The sequence below is a fragment of the Eschrichtius robustus genome, chromosome 16 (assembly GCF_028021215.1).
Source record: "Eschrichtius robustus isolate mEscRob2 chromosome 16, mEscRob2.pri, whole genome shotgun sequence".
Taxonomy (NCBI): domain Eukaryota; kingdom Metazoa; phylum Chordata; class Mammalia; order Artiodactyla; family Eschrichtiidae; genus Eschrichtius; species Eschrichtius robustus.
In genome coordinates this window covers 91,925,688-91,948,533 of record NC_090839.1, presented here as the reverse complement: position 1 = coordinate 91,948,533, position 22,846 = coordinate 91,925,688, and the positions used below count along the sequence as shown (strand labels likewise).

General features: G+C 57.2%; 1 protein-coding gene across 3 annotated transcripts in view; it reads right to left on the bottom strand.

Annotated features, from left to right (window-relative positions):
• Positions 1 to 22,846, bottom strand: part of MAD1L1 (mitotic arrest deficient 1 like 1) — a 335,477-nt gene that overhangs the window by 115,002 nt on the left and 197,629 nt on the right. For all 3 annotated transcript variants that reach the window (XM_068565792.1, XM_068565791.1, XM_068565793.1), the window contains one exon: positions 12,752 to 12,808. In XM_068565792.1, coding sequence (XP_068421893.1) covers positions 12,752 to 12,808 — 57 coding nt within the window. The remainder of the gene's footprint in view (positions 1 to 12,751; positions 12,809 to 22,846) is intronic.

Genomic DNA, 22,846 nt, shown 5'->3' with positions numbered 1-22,846 from the left:
ATGGTCAGCACGCAGTTAACCTCCTCTACCAGGCAGGGTTTTAATGTCTGCAAAACAACTCAAGGACATGGCCCAGGATATTATCTATAGCCCCTGAGGAGGACCTAAAGGTCCTCGACTTCATTCGAGGGCTAACCTCTTATTATTTTTTTGTCTTGCTTGACTGTTTTCCTTTGTTTCTGTATTTTCTCACTTTTCTGAGTAAATTTGCGCTTTGGAACTTGGGGACAGCCTAGGAGGCTAAAGATCTTTTACGGACAAGAAGCAGGGGACCCGGTGGTGGGGGATGTCTGTCCCCGGGAAGGCGCGAAGCGTCCTGCTGGGTTTCAGGTTGGGGGCCCGGATGTCCCTGCTTCGGTACAAAAAGGGCTCATCGTCCCCCAGGGACTCACTCACTGACTTCCTGTTTGTAACTGGGTCTGCTTCTGACGTCCTGTTCTGTTGACAAGAATCCTGGGATCCTTCCTCTCTCCCACCCCAGCCACCCCATATTAAAATAAACCAAACAACCCTTTTTCACAAAACCAGGGCTGTGCAGAAGGTGAGGCTGAGGCTCCCAGGACTCGGCCGCGTGCAGAGCCGGCACATCCTTCTCGACCCGCAGGCCCGTCTGGGGCCCTTCGTCTTTCCACCTCTTGCTGTTGCTGTTGTACACGGGAGTATTTTCTTCCCTTATCTAACTTGTTGTTTCTGTAGATACAGGACTTGTCCCATTTCTGCACATTAATTTTGTTGCCCACCCGTTCACTAGGGCCTCAGGCTGACGGCCAGGCTTGTCGGCCGACCGTCTTGGCCCCGACCTGCCCCTCCTCCTCAACACAGGTACCTGGAGCTCCTCCTCTTGTCTCACAGGGATGACTAGTGTCTCCAGAATACCAAGGTTAAGGTTCTAATACTGCACATCCTTGCCTTGTTTGTGGCTTCACTGGAACTAATCTAGTATCTCCTTATTTACAGTGTGTCAGTTTTCGGTTGAAACAGATACATTTTTTCAGGTTGAGAAATTACCCCTAAGTCCACATTCTATTAGGAGATCTTAATCAAGACTTGTTGGAGTTTGTCAAGCGGCTTTTCAGCAAATATGGAGAAGATCTCCTATAAGCTGATAGCCTGGAACCAGAGCAGCAGCCCCGTCCTGGAGAAGCCCCCGCCGCACACGGTGCATCCTGGCGCCTGCTCATTTCATGTCCTGACACGTATGCACACACGTGTGTGAATGCACACAGCACAGGCGGGAGGCTCTGTAGTTGTTGGTGTCAAACAGTGCTCACCCCCCCGCCCCCCAAAGCTGTCCTCCTCTTGGTGCCCTGGGACGGTGCATGCAGTGGGGGATGGCACCTGACCTGTAGCAGGATTTCCCTGTGAAACAGACTCAGGTTGATGCCTTTTCGTCTCTTCCTTTTTGTTGGGGGAGGGCAGAAGTGGCTATTTTTTGGCAAGTTGGTAATAGTTGGTCAGTTTGAAATTTCTATCTCTTTTGGAGTCGAGATTGATAGGTTATATTTCCCTAGAAAACTATTCATTTCATTGATTTTTATTTTAAACGGAGTTGTGACATAATTCGTAACTTTTTACAGAATTCATGTAGACCTCGTTAATTCTTCCTAGGTTTATCTCTTACTTTTGTTTTCATTTATCTTCCTTACTATTGAGGTGAAGCTTGCACACAGGGCAGTACACACCTGTGTGTGCAGCTCAATGACTCTGCCCGTCAGTACCTGGGGAACCGCGTCCAGGTCAGATCAGAGACTGGCAGCCAGGACACACTCTCCTGCACACACCCCCACCCCGAGTCAGTAACTCCAAGCTAATTACTCTTATTTCTTATTTTGGGTGGTGATGCTTTCTATTAATTTTTTACTAGGATTGTGAATAATTAATATGTTTTACTGGTTTTCAAAGCACAGGCATTTGGATTTATTTGTTATTTCTACCATTTTTCACTTTCTCATTAACTTCTGCTTTGATCTTTACACTACTTTTTCCTTTACTAAGGTTTATTCAGTTTTCCTTTTCCAAGTTCTTGAATTCGGTGTTTAATCCATATATATTCACTCCTTCTTGTTCAAGAACATAAATATTTAAACCTGTGATTTTTCTTCTGAGCACTGCTCTAGTTGTTTCCCATGGGCTCTGCAGAGAAGAGTTTCCATTAAGACTATTTTCTAGATTTGATGCACTTTTGAATTGCATATCTTCTTTGACCCAAGCATTGTTTAAGACAGAGTTTTTTGTTCTATTTTTTTTTTTTTTTTTTTTTTTTTTAGTTTCCAAGTGTTAGGAGCTGCTTCTTTTTTTAGTGGTGCTCTTAAATTCAAATTTTATCACACTGTGATCAGAAAAAGTTATCTGTCCTAGTTCTACCTATTTGAATTTATAAAGGTCTTCTTTATTACTTAATACATGATTAATTTTTGTTAATGTTTTCCATGAGCCCTTTTTAAAAAGAGCGTTTTTTTTTTTAATAAATTTATTTATTTTTGGCTGTGTTGGGTCTTCGTTTCTGTGCGAGGGCTTTCTCTAGTTGTGGTGAGTGGGGGCCACTCTTCATCGCGGTGCGCGGGCCTCTCACTGTCGCGGCCTCTCTTGTTGCGGAGCACAGGCTCCAGACGCGCAGGCTCAGTAGCTGTGGCTCACGGGCCCAGCTGGTCCGTGGCATGTGGGATCTTCCCAGACCAGGGCTCGAACTCATGTCCCCCTGCATTGGCAGGCAGATTCTCAACCACTGCGCCACCAGGGAAGCCCAAAAAGAGCGTTCTTTAGTTTCAGGGTTAAGAGTCGGGGGCGTGTGTGTCTGTCTCTCTGTATATATCTATCACAGATCTTGTATTTCTTGCTATTACTTATTCTTTGCCCACTTGCTCTATCGTGGATTAAGAGGTAAAATAATTCTCCACTCCTGGTGTCCTTGATAATGTCCTGTTGAAGCTGAAGCTCTCCTCTTTTTTTGCTTTTCTGAACACTGATGGTATGTTAATTGACACAGATATTCATCTGCACGTTTACTGTCGAAAAGCACCTACCTTCTGTTTTCGGCAATGCATTTTCGCTTGAACTGAAATTTAACTGCAATCAAGATTATGACCTCTGCTTTCTATGTGTACAATTGCCCACATGCCTTTGCATCCTATACTGTCTGACTTTTTTTGGCTTTACTTGGTAATCCAAACAGAAAGTCTTTTCCCTTTAACAGGTGAATTTAGCCCATTTATATTTTGATATAACACCTGTTTGGATTTATTTCTGGATTTGTTGTATTATTTTGTTTTGTTTTCTATTTCATAACTCAAAACGATTTCATTCTATGGCTTTTTTGTCTTGCTTGCCTTTGTGTGTGAAATTTTCTTGATACTTGGAAAGGTTTATATTTTTCGTTCTAGTGGTTGTCTTTATAACTTTTGACTTCGTATAATACCTATACTTTGTTTCCAACAGTTCCTACTAACTTCCTGCACCAAGTACCTGACTAGTCAAACATAGCACCCTTCTTAGTGTTCACCTTTCTACACTTAAACACACTTCTGCTTGATGTCATCTTTAAACGGTACATTTCAATCGTCAGCTTCTGATGATGAGAAAACCAACATTCTTAACGTTTCCCAGCATCTTCCCCCTTCCCAGGTATCTTACTGACTACATCAACTCTAAGTCACTAGAATGTGGACCGTTTGCACTGTACATTGGCTTTACCCTTTCAACCAGACTCAACTCCTGCTGCGGTCCTCCCGGCGCCTCGCTTTCCTGACCCCCACCCCCGGCCCCCCGGCCCCTCTGGCTCCGCCCCGAGGTCTGCAGCTCCGGGTTCTTCTCTTCCTCTGGCCTCCCCTCCCCTCTTTGGGTGCCCGCACTTTGTCCCAGCTTCATGGATTCTACCCGATTGCTAAGTCTTCTTTCTTGGCAAAATGTTCAGGTACAATTCTCACATGCTCAATGTCAATTTTTTTTCTGTGAAATTTTTCCTGTTATTTGTTTTTCTACACAATTTTTGGTTTTATGAAACTGTGTGATGCTGCCTTTATCACTCGTTGCCGATGACGAGGTTTATTCAATCCGGCTTTGTACAAAGGCTACACCGAGGAAACCACGGGCGTCTCCTCTGACGTTAAATCCCAACAAAGGGGCTGGTGTGAGTTCCGTTCGCCTTCTGGCAAGAGGTATCTGGCAAGAAGAGCGGACGCTCTGCCTTCCGCTAGTTCAGGGGCATCGAGACCTCCCCCTCCTGCCCCACCGCAGCCCCGTCCACCCCGCTGCCAGGCGGGTGGCCCTCGCTGGGGCCAGGGAGACGGGCCGCTGTGCAGACAGCCCCTCCGTGCCGCTTCCCCTGGCCCCGCGCCCAGAGCCACAGCCGCAACCTCCACGACACGGCCACGAGCCCGGGCCGGTTGACTGTGCCCTGCCGGCCTCCTCGCTCACACCAGAGCCAGGCGACGGTGCTTCTGGCCGCGACGGGGGACCTGGTATAGCACCGAGCCTCCCTCCCGGAACGAACCCTGAACAGCGGGCAACACGACCAGGGTCCCGGAGAGACGGGGACCACGAGGCCGGCCCGGCGACCGGTCTGAGGAGAGCCCAGGGCGCAGCACAAGCCGGGGGGAGGAGAGCAGGAGAGTGGGAGGCCGAGGCAGCCAGAGCCCACGGCACGGGGTGGGCAGGGGGCCCTCGAGGGCCCAGCAAACCGACTGCATACGCGGGAGAAACGAGGCCCTCGGGCCGAGGGCTGAAGCACGAGGAAGGACGAGAGGGACCAGTGCCTGCTCCCCGCAGCCAGGCTGGAGTCTCTGGGTCCGCGGGGCGCCGGGCAGAGCCCTCAGGAAGGCATCGTCACCCCGGCAGAGCGCTGCTCCGGCACAGCCCGGGCTCCGCGGGGACCCGCCTCCTGCACTGCCCTGCGTCCCTCTGGTGACAAGGGCCCTCCCTCTCCGTGAGGAGACTCACTCGCCGTGCCATAAGACTTTAATGCTGATGGTCCTCAAGGAGAGCTCGCGAATACAGCATGACCTCTAAACAGAGACCGTGAACTCCAGTTTAATTCAAGAGGATGCGCCGCTCATGCCCGGGGCGGGGGGTGGGGGTACCCAGTCCCACAAAGCAATAACCCGTGTGGGCAGCAGGGGACGTGCTCTCCCCTCCCCCGACAGCAACTCTAATCAACGTGGCCGCTGCCGAGCACCAGGGCAAGGACGCTCATGCACACAAGTTACACACAAGTGTCACCACAAGAGCCCAGCCTCTGTCAAGCCCCACAGACGGTCACGACGGGGCTGAGGGCCCGGGCTTCCAGAGCTGCCCACGCAGGGCCCTCATCCCAGGGATCCAGGCTGCTGCCTCCTCCCCAGAGCCCCCACCTGGCAGGGCTCCCAGGGCTCCCAGAGAAGTCAGGATGCCGCGATCAGAACGGGAATCCTCACAACACTGTAAAGCAACTATACTCCAATAAAAATTAATTAGAAAAAAAAAAAAAAAAAAAGGAGGGGAATCCTGGTCCAAGCACACCGTTCTGCTCAGCTCTGGACCTGTCGGGCACCCAGGAAGGTCTCTGGAGAGGCTGCTGCTTCCTGGTGAGGGCGGGAGGGTCTGAAACGGACCGCCCTTGTCAACTTCCATCCCAACCTGGAGGGACACACCGGTGCAACAGGCCACAGGCAGCCACCAACGGCTCGCCCAGCTGCTGACCTGAGCCGGGACACACCTTCACCTCAGAAAAACAGAAGCCCAGCTGCAGAGTTTTCACCCTGGAAGGCCATTTCTTGAGTCGGCACATTTGCTAAGAAAGAGAACTCTCACAAAACCCCTGGGGACCAGGTGGCTGGAGCGATGGCCCAGGGTGGCTCAGCCACGGGTGCAGGGACGCGGCGAGCAAACCACGCCTAGGCAAACGCACGGGGAGGCCGTGAAGACGCCGTGAGCTCAACAGCGCGGTGAGCAGCAAATCGCTCGACGCCGCACAGTAAGAAAGCGGGAGACGAGAAAGCGCTACGCCAGAGAGGGTCACCGCAGAGACGCGAGGCGCCTGCGAGACACAAAAATAGCCCGTGCTTAGAGCCGGGTGAGGGTGAGACGTCCGTCGTAGGTAATGTCCCCCGTGGAATTATGCCCATGATTTTAGCCGACAAATCAGCCAGTTTCTAGTTTGTGGCTGTGACAGTTTTGCGGGGTGGGACCCTCTGGGGTTTTCACTGTCCACGTCTCAGGTGCCCCCCTTCCCCCGACCCCAGGTCACCCAGCGGCAGTGGACCTGGCAGCGGGGTGAAAAAGCAACGTGCAAGTAACAGGAAGGATGAAACACCCGGGAACAAACCTAACAAGAAACGTGCAAGGCCTACGAGAAGAAAATAGCCATACTCAAGTGAGGTCGTGAGAGAAGCTGTGAACACGCGGCCGCGTGGCCCTCCAAGCGAGAAGAGCGGGAAGATCCGACCCTGCAGGGAGCTGGCGCCGCCCGCGGGAACCCGTCCACGCAGCACGAGTCCAACAGGAGGCCCACCTGAAACCTGGCAAGCGAGCTCTAGACCTTACCTGGGACGGAAGACGGGAGAACACCTAACAAAATGCTGAGAGGGAAAATGATAAAAGGTCGTGCTGTGTCCGGTGTGAAAGCCATGCGGAGGCCCCGGTGACAGCGGCTGCGAGCTCTGCTCGTCCAGAGACGGCGGGCGCTACCCCCGCACCCAGGCCAGCCGTCACGCCGCCACCTCCGCAGGCTGTGTCTCCAGGAGCCAGGCCGGGCCTCGCAAGGCAAAAGCTTAAATAAATCACCAGCATTTTCTAATGAGACCTTTGCAAACGGGGCAAACCCCCAAAACTGGGTGCCCAGACTGGGAGATCCCGGGGATGCAGTGCGTTCCTCCGTGTCCACGCCCAGTGACTCAGCACACGCTTTACCACCGCGTCCTGGTGCCGGCCCTGGGCGAGGCCCAACCCCACAGGTTAGCTGGCGTAAGGAGGCACCGTGGTGCCCACGGTCCTCTCACGGGGTCCGGGCCCCACTGGCCACCTGCCTGCTCGCTGCAGCTCCCTCCACGACGGCCACCTCGAGGGGCAGGACGGAAATGAGATGATCTGCGTGCAGCTCTCAGCCCACAGTGGCCGCAGCGCCAGGATAAAACCACGCCTGTGCCGTGGACAACAGTGGCGGTGACGCCGATGGTCACAGCTCACTCGAGCAAAGGCGGCGGGACAACAGCGTGTCTGCCACGGCGGGCCAGCCACAGGCACCGCTGGAAGGGGCGTGTAGCTCCGTCCTGAGGGGGAAGCAGGCTCTGCGGGACTGGAGAGACATTCCAGGAGGTGGGAACAGCATGACGAAGGACACGGAAGGGTGAGAGGACATCGTGTGCTCAGAGATGGCAGAAGGGCTTGGGGGGCCCTGTCAGGGAGGGAGTGAAGACGTCCAGGTGGGAAGGTGGGGTGGGGAGCACCGGCCGGCCGCACATCACAGGAACAGCGCAGGCTCGGTCCCTGGACGCGGTGCTCGGTAAACACCCGCTGAATCCAACAGACCTGCCCCAAACAGGAGAGCCATGTAACGCCGCCCCGCCCCGCGTGCACTCACTTCCCTCCCCGGGGAGCAACCTCGCCCTGAGACGCGAGGGCCTCCACGCTGAGGCAGACAGCCTCCAGCCGGCCTCTGCGGGGCCGGCGGGAGAAGGGGCCCGCCTCAGAGAACCAGCGGTTCGGCTCAACCAACACGTCCCAACAAGTCCCTTGGGTCTTCTCAAACACGTGAACTCACGCCTCTGAGCAAGGCTTCTGAGAAGTCAGCGTTTCCCTCGGGGTTGAGGAGGGGAAGACAGGTGTCTGGGATGGAAGAGCAGGCACAGAGGCCCCTGGGCGGGGGATCCAGGGCTGGGGGCGCCCACTCCGCAGGGTCCCAGGGGGCACCTCCTCCGATGAGCCTGACCGACACTCTTGCCAAGGACGAAGTTCTCCAGTTGTGCAGGACGGATCCAGAACGTGAAATGAGTCACCACCAGGCACAGAGGCGCTTTTAATAATTCACGGGAAGGCAGCTGGCAGACTGTGATAAGGCCGGGTCCTCCGGCGGGGGCGGGGCACACGGGCGATGGTTGCCAGCGTTGAACAATGGAGGCTCACACCCCCCTCCTGGTGACTCACCGGCCCTCGACGCTGGCGTCGACGATGATGCAGCGTCAGCAAGGCCCACTGCGGTGGCGCAGTGGGCACACCCCTGGCAGGGCTACAGGTGGTCTCGCCACCATCCTTGTGATCCATGCTCCAGCCCCTCGGAGCCAGAGCAAGCGCTGCTGGTGCTTTCGCGGAAGGAAAGCCCGGGAGGCCTGCGCGTTCCTGGACCCGCCTTGCGGGGCTGTCCTGAGGTGGCAGAACCTTGCTGTAAAGCGCTTGTCATCAGGAGGCCCAGAGCAGCCTCCACACGCGTAGCCAGGACCACACTGCCCGCTTCGAGCTGCAGTGAAGCAGGAGAGCAGTGGGGGGGCGGGAGGTGGTCAGTCGGGCCACACGTGCTCTGCTCCCTGTCCGGCAGTGTTTACGGGAGGGGCCCTGGGAGGTGGAGAGCGGCGCGGGGCTGTGAGGGGCAGGTCCCCAGAGTCAGAAGACGAACATCCAGTCCTCGCTCCCTGAAGTTATAGAGTACTGCAGCACTTTTTAGAGTCAGGGTCAAGGGCTTCCCTGGTGGCGCAGTGGTTAGGAGTCCACCTGCCAGTGCAGGGGACACGGGTTCGAGCCCTGGTCTGGGAAGATCCCACATGCCGCGGAGCAACTAAGCCCGTGTGCCACAACTACTGAGCCTGTGCGCTAGAGCCCGTGAGCCACAACTACTGAGCCCGCATGCCACAGCTACTGAAGCCCCTGCACTTAGAGCCCATGAGTCACAACTACTGAGCCTGAGCCACAACTACTGAGCCTGCGTTCTAGAGCCCACGAGCCACAACTACTGAAGCCCCTGCGCCTAGAGCCCGTGAGTCACGACTACTGAGCCCACGAGCCACAACTACTGAGCCCGCGTGCCTAGAGCCTGAGCCTGTGAGCCTCAACTACTGAAGCCCGTGAGCCACAACTACTGAATTCCGTGCGCCTAGAGCCCATGCTCCGCAACAAGAGGAGCCACCGCAATAAGAAGCCCGCACACGGCAACCAAGAGTAGCCCCCGCTCACCACAACGAGAGAAAGCCCGCGCGCAGCAACGAAGACCCAACGCAGCCATAAATAAATAAATTAATTAATTTTAAAAAGAAAAGAAAAAAGAGCATGTTTAGTTTTAAAAAAAAAAAATCAAAAAACTCCTTTCTCCAGCCATGGCCGGCCTGACCTAATTAGGGCGAGGCGTGTCAACGATACAACCACAGCCAGGGACGTCTTCCCTTGTGATATCAATTGCGTTTAAAGAAAAAAACATGAATTGTGCTCACACTACTTAGCACGGGTTTGCTAATTATTAACAAAAAGTCAGACTATCTTTGTTTTGTCATCTGCAATTAGCTAAAGATGCTTAAATTGTTTTTTTCTCTCTCCTTTCCTACCTAGTGAACTGACTCTCGGCCAGAAAACAGCAGGTCAGGAGCTGCAGGTGGGAGAGATGGTACAGGAGCCGGGGCCACGTTCCCAGCTGTCCTGGACAGAGGGCCTGGGGTTACAGTCAGCAGCGCACACAATGCACTCTGGGCCACTGTCCCCCTCTTCAATCTCTTATTTCTCCATCCCCTCAGGGGTTTACATGAGAGCAGAAACCTCCCCCTAAGCAAATGCATGCATTTTCTGGGTAATCTCACTCCCTGAGGGCTTGACTACGGACCTGTCAGGCTCCCAGCTGCCAACCCCTGCACCAGCCTGCCTAGCCTTTATCTCCTCGGGGGCTGCAGGACCCCCCTGGAACCAGTTCGGGAGGGAGAGCAGAGGCTCACACAAGCTCCTGGACTGAGTGCGGCGCACCTGCACTCCTGGGCCCCAGGCACCGCCATTTCTCATTTTCCCTTTAACTCAGAAAAAGAAGAGGAAAGTGAAATAAACAACACGAAATACACTAAAGATTAGACAATCAAAGGCAGAGATCAGACCTAGAGAATGAACCTGAGGACACGGGGAGGGGGAAGGGTAAGCTGGGACGAAGTGACAGAGTGGCATGGACATACCTACACTACCGAATGTAAAACAGCTAGCTAGTGGGAAGCAGCCGCACAGCACAGGGAGATCGGCTCGGTGCTTTGTGACCACCTAGAGGGGTGGGATAGGGAGGGTGGGAGGGAGACGCGAGAGGGAGGGGCTATGGGGATATATGTATACGTATAGCTGATTCACTTTGTGATACAGCAGAAACTAACACACCACTGTAGAGCAATTATACTCCAGTAAAGACGTTTAAAAACAAAACAAAAAAAAAGAAAAAAAAAAGGCAGAGATTAAAACCCTGTCTGAGGAGACAGCTACAGCCCGGATCCAAAAGCAAGCGTGAAAGAACCAGTGTGAGGGGCCCACATCGCCTGGCTTGCGCACACGAGGGCGGCCAGCACCTCATCTCTGGGCATGGCCGAGAGTCAGCTCAGGCGGGAGCCAGGCCCCGCACTACTGCCCGCCTCTGCGCGGTCAGTACCCCTGGGACAAGGCACATGGCCTCCAAAGCTCCCCATGCAGCACGGTCCCCAAGGTCCCCCAGTGGCCGGGGGAGGGGCCTTGCGCCGAGTTTGGGGGCACCAGGCCCGCCAGAGGCTCTCCACCCTGGCTGACATCCGACTCGCCCAGGAAGACATGAAGTAACACCCCCGCCCGGGCCCCCCCACCAGTTCTAACTTAATCGGTCTAGAGGAGGGACCAGGCGTCAGGATTTCAAAGCCCCTGCGTGCTTCACACAAGGAACGGAAACTATACGGGTTGAAACTAAGAAAAAGCACAGGCTGGAAGGCACACAGCCCCGCGGCCCCGCGGCCCTCGGGTGCCCCGCGGCCCTCGGGTGCGGGTGCCCCGTGAGGAGGTGCAGCGGCCTCTTCAGCTCAGCGCCCACCCTGGCCGGAGGGCCGGAGCCAGTGGCCAAGCGCAGCAGGGCCTGTCCTCCCTCTTGCCCGGGAGGCACCGGCTCCTATCCACAAGCCCCAGGGCCGGGGAAGGGCCGAGGCACCAGCTCCAAGGCATTCTCACTTCTCAGCCTTGAGGCCGCGGGCATCAGGTGCCCACGCGGCTTCACCTGCACCTCCTCCTGCCTCGTGCACATCACGGAAACATGGCCCGAGGGCACACGCCAACTCAGGCCAGCACGGAGGGGGCGACGCAGGAGACACAGAACACCGGGTCCTCGGGACTTCCTCGAGAGGATGCGTCAGGCTTCAAGGACACCCCACCCCACCCAACCCCCGGGGCGGCAAAGTCCATGGACGAGAAGGAAGCACCCCCCCCCCCCCAAACCCCTCCCCCCCTCCCACCCGGGTCTGGAGGCCAGGCAGCTGTGCTCTCGCTGCCCCAGGCGCCCCTCCCTGCGGATGCTCCCGCTAGGTCACCTGTCACTAGAGCCCTCCCTCAGCCAGCACCGCAGGCAAGCCGCCTTCCCACCACTAGGACTTCTGCAGGCCCAGACACGCCCCTGCTGCCCCAGGAAACAGCTCTCGGAGGCTCACTGATGAAATCCCATCACAGGGAAGCTGTCGGCTCCTCTCACGGCTGCCCTTATACACGTGACCTAGGGTCCCTCGCTGGACATGTCCTTCTCTGCCTCTGAGTGGAACTGCCCCCCAGGACAGATGCCTGGGGCTGGAGCAGCCGGGCAGGGCTTGGCCCGCTGGGTACCTACCCACCGGGAACACCCAGGTGCTTCCCGGCCTTGACTCGGGGACTCCGGACCCCCAAAAGGCCCCAGAGCCCACTGTCCAACTGCCTCTCAGACCCCCACGCTTCCCCCGAACCCGCGCTCCGCGATCCTCCCATCCCATCCCACCCCACCCCCGACTCCTCGCCCAGCCCCTGGCCCCCCGCCTCACGAGTGGGCCCCGCCCGACAGTGAGGGTCGCAGCAGCGGTGTGTCTCTTCCACCCGGTGGTCCTCCCCACTGTGCACGCCCAGGAGAGGCGGGGCTGGGCGGCGCCGACACCGAGACAGGAGCCCGACGCCAGCCGCCAGTCCCAGTGCCCACGGCAGCGTCCCGGGTGCCCCCAACCCGACGACGTGTGCAGATGCCCCTACCCTCCCCACACCCGTGGCCCTCCTGTGCCCGGGGGTTTCAGCCCCTCAGCGCCCAGACCAGGGCCAGAGCGGCTCACGGTTTGTACAGGACGGGGATGCCGGAAAGCCGCGTCCCTCTGTCCCCCAGTGGGTGGTAAGGAGCCTCCAGATACTGGGGCGCCAGCCAGGGTTCCGGGGCCGTGTCTGCACGCGCCCAGGTGAGGGCTCCCCCGGCTGCACGGAGGGCGGGGCGGACGTGATCTGACATCAGAAGTCAGCCCACAGGGACAGCAGAGAAGCAAACGTGCTGCAAAGTAGCCACGCGAGGCTGGACAGCCCTGTGCCGAGTGTGCACACGCCGCAGGGCCCGGGGCGTCAGGGTGGGGTCAGCGTGTCGTGTGGCTGTGACCTGAGCAGGACGTGCACCGCCGTCCCCACCTTAGAGCCGGCTGGGGGGACCCCGCAGTCTGTGCCAGGGGTGGAGGGGGTGGGTGTGCGGCCTGGACCACGGTGAGGGGGCCACACGCCTGTGCCTGCAGGGCAGGTCCCGACGCTCTAAGGTACCCAGGCCCTGGGCTTCCCTTTGGCCACAAGGGCCACCAACCAGGCGTGTACCTCAGAGACTCACCATGTCGGCTCTTTGTTTCTGGCCTCCCAGCTCCTCCAGGGCCTGTGACAGCTGAGCCTTCAAGACAAGACAGAAAGTGGGTCAGTGGGCTTTCTCCTGGGGCCGAAGCGACCACACCTCCCCCATCTCTGCCACATCCACTGCTGCCGAGGGAGACCCCGAATTCCCACTGTTTGGAAAGAGGGGCAGCAGGAACATGATAACTCGCCAAGTCCACCCCAAGCCTGCCGCCTGAAGGTGAGAGAGATTCGGGCTGGAGTTTTAGTGCCCCTGTTAAGAGGCCGGGGACCGGGCCACAGTCCAGGAGGCAGGCACTGACCAACTACAGCACTCCCCAAGAGGGGACCAGGATAGCGGGGGTGGGACACAGTCATAGAGCCGCAACGAGCCGGCAGAAGCCACCTCTATCCAGAGGACTACAGTATGAGGTAATGGGGACCAGTGGGGGCTGGTGACGCTCGTGTCTCCATCCGTGTGAGATTCATCAAGCTGACGCTTCCGACGTGTGCATCTGTCTGTGTGTGTGTGTGTGCGTCATACTTCAATAATAAAGGACATTTAAAGTACACCCGTGCTACCACCCAGGACGACAAACCAGGAGGAACAAAGGGAGGGCGGCTCTGCTACATAAAGGAAGCAGACGCTCAGACAGCAGGGCTGTTAGCGACGCCCACGACGGCCTCCGCTCCGAGACCCTAAGAGTGCAGGAGGGCCCTCGGCTGGGGTGGCGGAGGGGAGCCACGACAGAGCCCAGCAGGTAGACGGGCAAGACTCCGAAGGACGGAGGCACGACTACGAGGCTGGATGGGAAAGGGCAGCTGGCCGCGGAGGAGCCCCTGCACGGGGAGGTGACAAGACGTTCCTCAGGGCAAAGCCAGGGCGGGGAGCACTGCCACCTCAGCTCCGCCGGGAAGTGGGCGCTCCCTGACCAGGGGTGCAGGGCACCCGGCAGCATCCAGGAGAGGCTCTGCGCCGGGGAAGGAGCCCCGTAAGAGCCCATACAGGGGGTCTCCGGGAGCAGAAGACGAGGGTGGGCGGCGGGAACGGGCTGTGCCGAGGGGCCGCCCCACCCATGAGCCGCAAGCCTGCAGCGTGGGCGCCCTGAAACGTGACTTCCTGCCATTCACACAAAGCTCTGGAGAGAGGCTCAGAGGGGACGTGAACAGAGCACAGCCTCCGTGCGGGAGAGACGAGACCCAGGCCCCCGCAGCCCCCCGGGCTCCGGGAAGCCTTCTCCGGGGACAAGACGAAGCAACGGGCGCTGCATTTACCCTCCCTCCTGAACCAACCGGAAAACCAGACAAAACCCCTGAAACAGTGGTTTCCCGGCATCCACGACGGGCAGGCAGCACAGGGCTCGGATCAGAGGGAAGGAAACGGGGAGGCGCGGCCCCCACCGCATGGCTCACGCCCCGCCCCCGCCCCCCCACCCGCGCACGCGCCCTCGGGCTGCGGGCGGAACCGGCAGGCTGGGCGGCAGGACGGAGCACGGGAGGGAGACGGAGGCCTCGCCAGGGAAGACGCGCCCGCGAAGCCGCTCCGCGGTTCAGTCACGCGGGAAATTAAAGGCCGACAGCACCCAGTGTCGGAGGGCCGGGGCAGCCGCGGTCCACACGCGCCCCTCGGACGCCCGGCACTGGGTGTGGGCGTCGCCTCACCTGGGGGAGGAGAGCAAGGACGCGGCGGCCGCCCACCTGGTGCGCACTCTGCACTCAGGAGCCTGCGGCGGCGGCGGCGGCGGCGGCGACGGGGACGGGGACCGTGCGGGGCGAGCCTTCAACGGGGGGCTCAGCCTGCAGCGGGGACACCAGGGAGCAGCGGGCTGGCGGGGCCGTGGGCCGCGTCACAGACTGACCGTCAGCCGCTCCTCACGCTGCTCGCGTGACCGAGGCCTCCTGGAACAGCCTCGGGGAGGCGCGGTCCCCCACGCTTACATCCCCGCCCTGGCCGGGCTGGCTGCAGTGGAGCTGGGAGGGCAGGCACGTGGTGCGGGGGGCACAGGAGGAAGGGCACCGGCCGTCCCGGGGGCAGCGCACCCCGGAGCAGGCGGAAGGGGACCAGTGACCGCAGGGCTGCGTCAGGCCGTCCGGGGGCGTCGCACTCCTGCCAGACCCCAGGCGCGAGCCCCCGGCCCACACACCACGTGTGACCGGCGAAGGGGGCACTGAGACCTCGCGTGGCCACTTTTATCTCCGAGTGAGACCTGCTGCCCAGCACCCGCCAGCGCAGGAGCCCAGGCGCAGGGGAGAAGCCGTCCCTGCAGCCGGATGCAGGCAGGACGGGAGGCCGCAAAGCCCAAGGTTGCAGGTCTCATGGACAGAACGAGACCAGAGTCTCAGGCCCCCGGCCTTTCGGCTCCACTTCACACACAGGCTTGTGACAAAGTGTAAAGAAAAAAGAGGCGAGGAAGCCGGCCGGTCGACAGGGGCCCGTCCAGGCAGCGGCCCACAGACACATAGCTTCCACCTGGCGGCAGCCCCGAGGGGCAGAGAGGGCGCCTCCCCACATGGACGTCAGCCTGAAGGCAGGAGTGAGCCACGCTCCCCGTGGCCGCAGAGCACGTCGGCACGTAAGCAGGCAGGCAGGGCATGTGCCGGGCTCGGCCTGGAGCCATGGCTCTGCCGGGCGGTCCTGGCTCCAGGGCAGCCTGCAGGACGGAGGCCTTCGCCCCTCAGAACCCACCTATGCGACTGAAGCAGCCGATACCTCTCCCAGACCCAGAGCACACCAGGCCCCACCAGTGCTCACAGGGCCATGGTGGCACTTCCACAGCGGACCTGGACCCCATCCTGGCTTTTAACAGCTAGCGTGGTTACCCTGCAGGTGGTGGGCCTAGGACCACAGCTCAACACCCCCTGGGAACTTGTGGGAAGTCCAACGTCTCAGCCCCCCACGCCCCCAGAACTGGGGAGGACCCAGCAGATCTGTCTTCACAAGCCCTCCTGGCCACTCAGGCATCAGTGCAGGGGTGAAGCCAGACAACAGAGATCAATCCCAACGTCTCTGCGTTCCAGCCGTGTGACCTGGAACAGAGGTCTGGGCTGGGAGCGTCACAAGGTGAAGGAGCAGTTTTCAGCTGTTATACCCTCACAGAACGTGGATTTAGACAACCACCCACGTACCCGAACAGAACAGATCAACAAAACTAGGAGCTGTTTTTTTTTTTTTAAAGATAAGCAAAATTGACAAACCTTTAGCTAAACTAATTAAGAAAAAAGATAAGGCTCAAATAAATAGTCATAAATAATAGAGAAAACATCACAAAGGATACCATAAAAACACAAAGACTCAAGAACTACTGTGATCAACATTATACCCCAAAAAACTGGACAACCTAAAAGAAATAAACTCCTAGAAATACACAAATAATCAAAAATGAATATTAAAAAAACAGAAGACATGAACAGACCAGTAAAGAGTAAGAAGAATTAATCAGTTAAAAAAGAAAACCAAAAACCTCCCTACAAAGAAAGGCCCAGGACCACATGGCTTCACTGGTGAACTTTACCAAACATTTAAAAAAGTATTAATACCAATCCTTCGCAAACTCTTCCAAAAAAATCGAAGAGAAGGGAACACTTCCAAACTCATTTTACAAGCCTAGCATTACCCTGATACCAAAGTCAGACAAGGATGCTACATGAGAAAAAAAAAAAAAAAAAAAAAAAAAGACAAAACCCAAAAAACCCACCAGCCAATATCCCTGATGAACACAGATGCAAAAATCCTCAGCAAAATACTAGCAAACTGAATTCAACAGCACATTAAAAAGATCATACACCGTGATCAAGTGGGATTTATCCATGGAATGCAAGGATGGCTCAACATCCACAAATCAATCGACGCGATACACCACATTAACAGAATGAAGCATAAAAATAACGTGATTATCTCAATAGATGCAGAAAAAGCATTTGACAAAACTTAATATCCTTTCATGACAAAAATTAATTAGGTACCAAAGGAATGTATTTCAACATGATAAAGCCCGTAGCTAATGTCATATTCAACAGTGAGAAGCTGAAAGCTTTTCTTCTAAAATCAGGAACAAGGCAAGGATGCCCACTCTCACCACTCATATTCAACATAGTACTGGAAGTCCTAGCCAGAGCAATCAGACAAGAAAAAGAAACAGAAGGCATCCAAATAGGAAGGGAAGAAGTAAAATTCTCTTTGCAGATGTTACGATCTTATTTATAGAAAATCCTAAAAACTCCACGAGAAATCTGTTAGAATTAATGAACAAATTCAGTAAAGTTGCAGTATATAATACCAACATACATTTCTATTTCTATTTCTATTTCTAGTTGCATTTCTATATGCTAATAATGAACCATCTGAAAAAGAAACTAAACAGTCCCATTTACGACAGCATCAAAGAACAATAAAATACTTAGGAATAAATTTAACCAAGGAGGTAAAAGATCTATATACTCAAAAGACATTGATAGCAGACATTGAAAACGACATAAACAAGTGGAAAGACATTCTGTGTTCACGGACTGGAAGAATTAATACTGTTACACTGTCCGTACAACCCAAAGCAAGCTGCAGATGCAACGTAATCTCTATCAAGATTCCACTGGCATTTTTGACAGAAATAGAAAAAACAAACTAAAAAGCTTCTGCACAGCAAAGGAAACAACAAAATGAAAAGTGACCTACGGCATGGGAGAAGATATTTGCAAACCATGCATCAAGGAGTTAATATCCAACATATATAAGGAACTCATACAACTGAATGGTTAAAAAAAACCCAAAAGCCAATTAAGAAATGGTGAAAGGATCTGAACAGAAGTTTTTCCAAAGAATAAAAACGGCCAACAGATAAGTGAAAAGATGCTCAACATCACTAACCATCAGGGAAATGCAAATCACAACCACAGTGAGATATCACCTCACGCCTGTTAGGATGGGTATTATCAAAACGACAACAGACAGCAAGTGTTGAAGAATGTGTTGTGCACTGATGGTGCGAATGTGAGCTGGTGCAGCCACTACGGGAAAGAGTACGGAGGGTCCTCAAAAAACTAAAAATAGAACGTGGCCCTCGCCCATTGCCTGTGGCCTCTGCACGTCAGATCCGTGTCCAACTGCAGAGGATTCCCAGAGCCCGGGTCTCCGGTATTATTTTCTCCCTGTCTGCCTCCTTTCTGTTTTCTATTTCTCTTTAGCATGTTGCTCATCTTGTAACTCTGTCTCAAGATTTTCCAGTTTGTTTCATCTGTGCTTTTTTTTTTTTACAAGAGAGTCGTCTCAAGTTCCTTATATAAGGGGAGCACTAAACACTTTCACAAATAAGAAAAAAATCTGGATCTGGTGAACAACGTAGGGTTCAAAAGCTGCTGTTCTTCCTGAAGCCAAGCCCCCCACGGCCAGGGGACAGTGACAGAAACGCTGTGACATGAGCCCTCACAGAAGTCCGGGAGGAACAGAGGGAGAGAGAGTAGTATGATGTCCATCTTTTCCTAAGCTGGGAGTCAGAAATTACTGCTGCAATCTGAAATTGGCATTTTCCACAGACCTCCATGCAGCCAGCAGCACCATAATCTGTTCTAATTAAATAAATTAGAAAATCAGGCTGATATCTTGAATCAAGGTGGCATGAGCTGCATATTTATAGCCCTGTCGACAGAGGAGGATTCATGACATATGCTACCGACTTCTGCAGCCACTTTATTACATGGAATAAATAAAATCCGTGCAAAATGGCACCAGAGTCGGGCTACTGGGATCCTCCCAATCTCAACACTTCTGGCTGGTGGTACTGAGATGTTTTTGCCAGAATCAAAGCATGTTTCCCATTAGAACTGACTGATTAAGCTAAATGGGTGAAATGTAATGCCTCTCTAAGAAGTGGATGTGTTTTTCAAATTCCCTGTGCCCACATCTGTGGGTCCCACTCCTTCCCCAGCAAGTGAAAGGTAGGGCCGACGGAGCAGCACGCCCCCTGTACCTGTGAGAGGGCGCCTGCCGTGGGCACACCGGGGGCTGGCCAGGCCCCATGGGGCAGGCGCGGCAGCTCTCATGTCAAGCAGCAGGGTCCCGGGGTCCCAGAAAAGAGGAGCTAGAAGAGGGGGCTGGCAACTACAGCCTGCACACAAATCCAGCCCACCACCGGTTTTATCGTTTCACTGGCACAGAGCCACACCCACCATCTACTGATGGCCCACGGCTGCTACTGAGCTATACAGCCGCAGAGCTGAGCAGCCGTGATCAAGACCACGTGGCCACACAGCCCACAGTACTTACTGTCTGGCCCTTTACAGACAAAGCCTGCTGACCTCTGCGTGAAAAGAAACAGGAGCTTGGGGGTGAGCGATGAGGTGGAGAGAGGCCAAGGAGGAGAAGGGGGCAGTGGAGGTAAGAGGACAGGGCAGGGCAAAGACAGAAACAGACAAACACAAAGAGAGAACAGAAAGAAATACGGAAGGAAGGGGAAGAAGGCTGGAGGGAGAAAGAAGGGCTGGGTGGGGTGGAGGAGGGGCGGGGACAGGGGCCCCCACCTCCACCAGGCACCCAGACCCCAGGGCACCCCGACCCTGCCCCCCAGGCCAGCGCTCTCTCGGGCGGGCGAGGGACGCTAAATACGTCTACACCGTCAGGCCCGGGGGCTGTGGGGATGTCTTCCCTGCACGCACCTGGCTGCTCCCGGGGGCCCCCCCAAGACAGTGGAACGAAACGGGGACCGAGGGGCTGCGAGCAGTGCTCTGCTCTCATCTGCACGGCCGTGCGCCCCCAAACGGTGCTTGCATCGCAGCCTGAGGACGGATGAGTCGCCTGGAGGCTCTGAGGAACCCGTAACAAACGGGTTCTATAAAGTTACATAACTTCCTACCATCTGTCAATATGTGATGCTCAACTAATAAACTTCTGTCAGGCAGCTTGAAGCAGCTTCCAAAGTCTCCAAGTGTGGGTCGTTCTCTGAGCTTCTGAGATGTGAAATGTTACTGTTTAATAAAACAAGAAGAGGAAAACTGCCTGAAGGACACCAGCCCCGCCCCGCACGCCTCGGCTCCGCCTGGAGCCACTCTGACCTGGAGGGTGAGGTCAAAGCCAGGCGCCTCCGAGCCTGTCCCCTCCCTTGGGGCCGTAGGAGCAGACCCACAAGGGACGGCACAGGGGCCTGTCCTGCCCAAACCCCGGCATCCAGGCTCCAGCCTCCTGAGCCGCAGGCCTCTCCCCGGCTGCTCAGGGCCTCAGAAGGGTGAGACAGGGTTCAGAGAGCCTCGGTGACCCCCCAAAGGGGTCAGGCTGGAGATGGGAAGCGTGTCTGGGCCGGGGACTCCCCGGCTGCCCCAGAGCCTCACGTGCATGGAGAGAAACCATCCGCCCGCTCCTCCCCCTGCCCCCCCCCGCCCCCGCTTCACCCAGCGCTCCACCCGGAGCTGCACAGAAGCTCTCGGCTCTACCAGGAAACTGCTGGGACTGAAGGCAGGTCAGGCCAGCATCTGGGTTTTGTGACTCGCCTTAAAGGAGGCTCTGCCAACCCCTCTCCTGGGATCTCCTGGGATCTCCTGGGAGAAGGACCGGCAAACCACACACGGAGCACGCCTGCCCCACAGCCCACGGCTGCCACCTGGCTGGGTCTCCCGCCTCCCGTCTGAGCCCAGTCCTTCCAGAAAGGCCTCCGGTGCTCACCCTCCTCCTGGTCCATGGAGAGGACGACCACAGTCATCACGACGGCCAGGGCAGTGCCCACAGCCAGGCCTCTGCCACCCACCCTCGGCCGGAGGGCTGAGCACGCCCACCGGGCCTTGTGGAGCGAGGAGACGGGGCCAGTCACACAGGGGGACGGGGGACGGGGACGGGGGGCGGGGGGTGAGCGGTGGAGGAGCACTCGCAGGGCTCCCTCCACACGGCCCATCACTGGCCTCGCGGTTCTGGGCGCAGCGGGCACCGCCTTCACACCCACTTTGCCCGGGGCTCCTCCCAGCTCTTTCCTGAACCCAAGACCTCCCCGCACCCCCGCCAGCCCCCTTCCTGAACCCCTTCCTGTTCTTCACTAATGGGCTTAGCTCCTCATGTTCGGGTCACATTCTCCCTAACCCAGACCTCCCCCTGGAATGAGACCGAGTCCAGGGGAGCCGCCAGCGGCCACCAGAGGGCCCCCCACAGGAACCCCCCCGCCCCCCCCCCCCCCGGGGATCCCAGGGCCAGCGGGGGCTGGAGGCAGGCGCTGATGGGAGGTGGGCGCCCCCGTCAGGGCTGCACACCCTCCAAGGTGCTCGGGGAGCCCCCCTCCAGGCCCACGTGAGAACAGCTGAGACACTACCGTGGCGCAGCCCCCCGACGGCCCAGCTGGGCGAATCCAGGGAGCTCGCTGATAGGGTGACGGGGCCGCTGGCTGCAACGCTCAGGAATGAGGCAAATATTTCCCAATTTTCCCAATGTTTCCCGTTTCCCCAATTTCTCCCCTTCTACACCATACTGCCTCCCACCCTCCGGACACCGTAGAGAAAAGCCTTCTGCCGTGTACATGTCTCCCCGCACCTGTCACTTCTGTGACGCTACCGAGTGCTGGGAGAAACCCCTTGGGTCCTGGAGACCCGGCCCCGGCCCTCTGTCCTCGAGTGGACAGCGAGGTGGCCGTGAGCGGTCCGAACTCTAAGAGGACAGTCCGCACCCCTGACAAGAGAACGAGGGCAGAGCTCTCTGGAAGGCTGGAAGTCCCACACGTTCCCTCATACTCCACGCTCAGTCCTAACCCTAGAGCCAAGCCTGACAGCAAAGGCCCCTCTGCTCCAGCAGCGCCAGCACAGACATGAACTCGGGCACAGTGTCCTTCCTGTAGGAGGCTCTCTGCGGATCCCGCCAGCCCAGCCCACCCAGGACCCCTCATCCTCATCCGGCACCGGGCGGCTGGCTCCCCCCGCCCCCCACGGAGGCAGCTTCTCCCAGCCAAGCTCCCTCAGCTCGGGGCCAACCCAGGGCCACCCAGCTCCAGGTCCCAGTGGCTCCTAATTGGGCGGGGGGGCTCCTGGGGGCCTATGCTTGGCGGTGCCCGGTACAGATCAGGTCAGCGGATGGCTGGAGAGGAAGGAAGCAGGAGGGAGGGGGAAGGACATCCTTGTCCCAGTACAGGTTCCCAGAGGGCTGGAAGGAGATGAGAAGGGGTCTTGGTGACGTGCCGGAAAAAGAACCAAGGCTGAGGAGAAGCCCCCGTCCTGTCCGGGGTCCCTCAGTACAGTCCGCATCCCACCCTGGTGGGGGGCCTGAACCAGGGAGCAGGACCGGCCGGCTTTGTCTGCTGCCACCTGGTGGAGGCCGGGAGGTGTACAGCCCTCAACAGGAGCAGACCCAGGCCTGACCCACAGGGCACAACGAATCCAACCAGAACCTCCACTTTCCAAAGGTGATGGGTGGTTCCAACACTTGGAGTCAGTCAGCCTTTCTTCAGCTGCCTGCAGACGCTCCAAAAAGGCCAGGGGACAGTGCCCAGTTGGCCTGGCCCGGGAACGCCCTGCTGCAGCCCCTCTGTGCTTGATCCTTTCCATGAACAGCAGCTCAGGCCTGGGCGGGGCTCTCGGGGGGAATTCAAGGGGGAGGGACTTGGGGGGCTCCCTCCCCTACGGGGGCCTGCTGTGCAGGACATGTGGAGAGCAAGAACCCACCCCCGATGGATGGCCTCGCTGGGATGGCCCAAGTCCAGAACACTGGACTCGAGCCCAGAACACTGAGGCTGGTCCAGAACACTGAGGCTGGTCCCAGGGTAACCCCCAGCCTCAAAGATGGGGATCTCAGGTCCTCTGTCTTAACACAGATCCGGGGTCGGTGTGGCCTGGGTGGAGGGCAGGAGGCCATCGGCACCCGTGTCCGGAGAGCACAGGGCAGGGACGGGAGTCCCAGCGTGGACGGGGCGGGGCAGCCGCCAGGGCTGGGAGGCCGTTCCTCTGCCCCTCCTCTGTCTGGTGCCTCCCGCCCAGCGCCTGGACTGGCCACTGAGCCCCCGTGGCGATGATGACGACGGAGAGGAACAGCCGTGGCGGTGACGCTGGCAGAACCGGTGACGTCCACCCCCCCCGAATTCTCCCGTAAGTCTGGGAGCTGGAAGGGAAGGCTGAGTGACCGCCCCGCTGCACTGCTGACCACAGG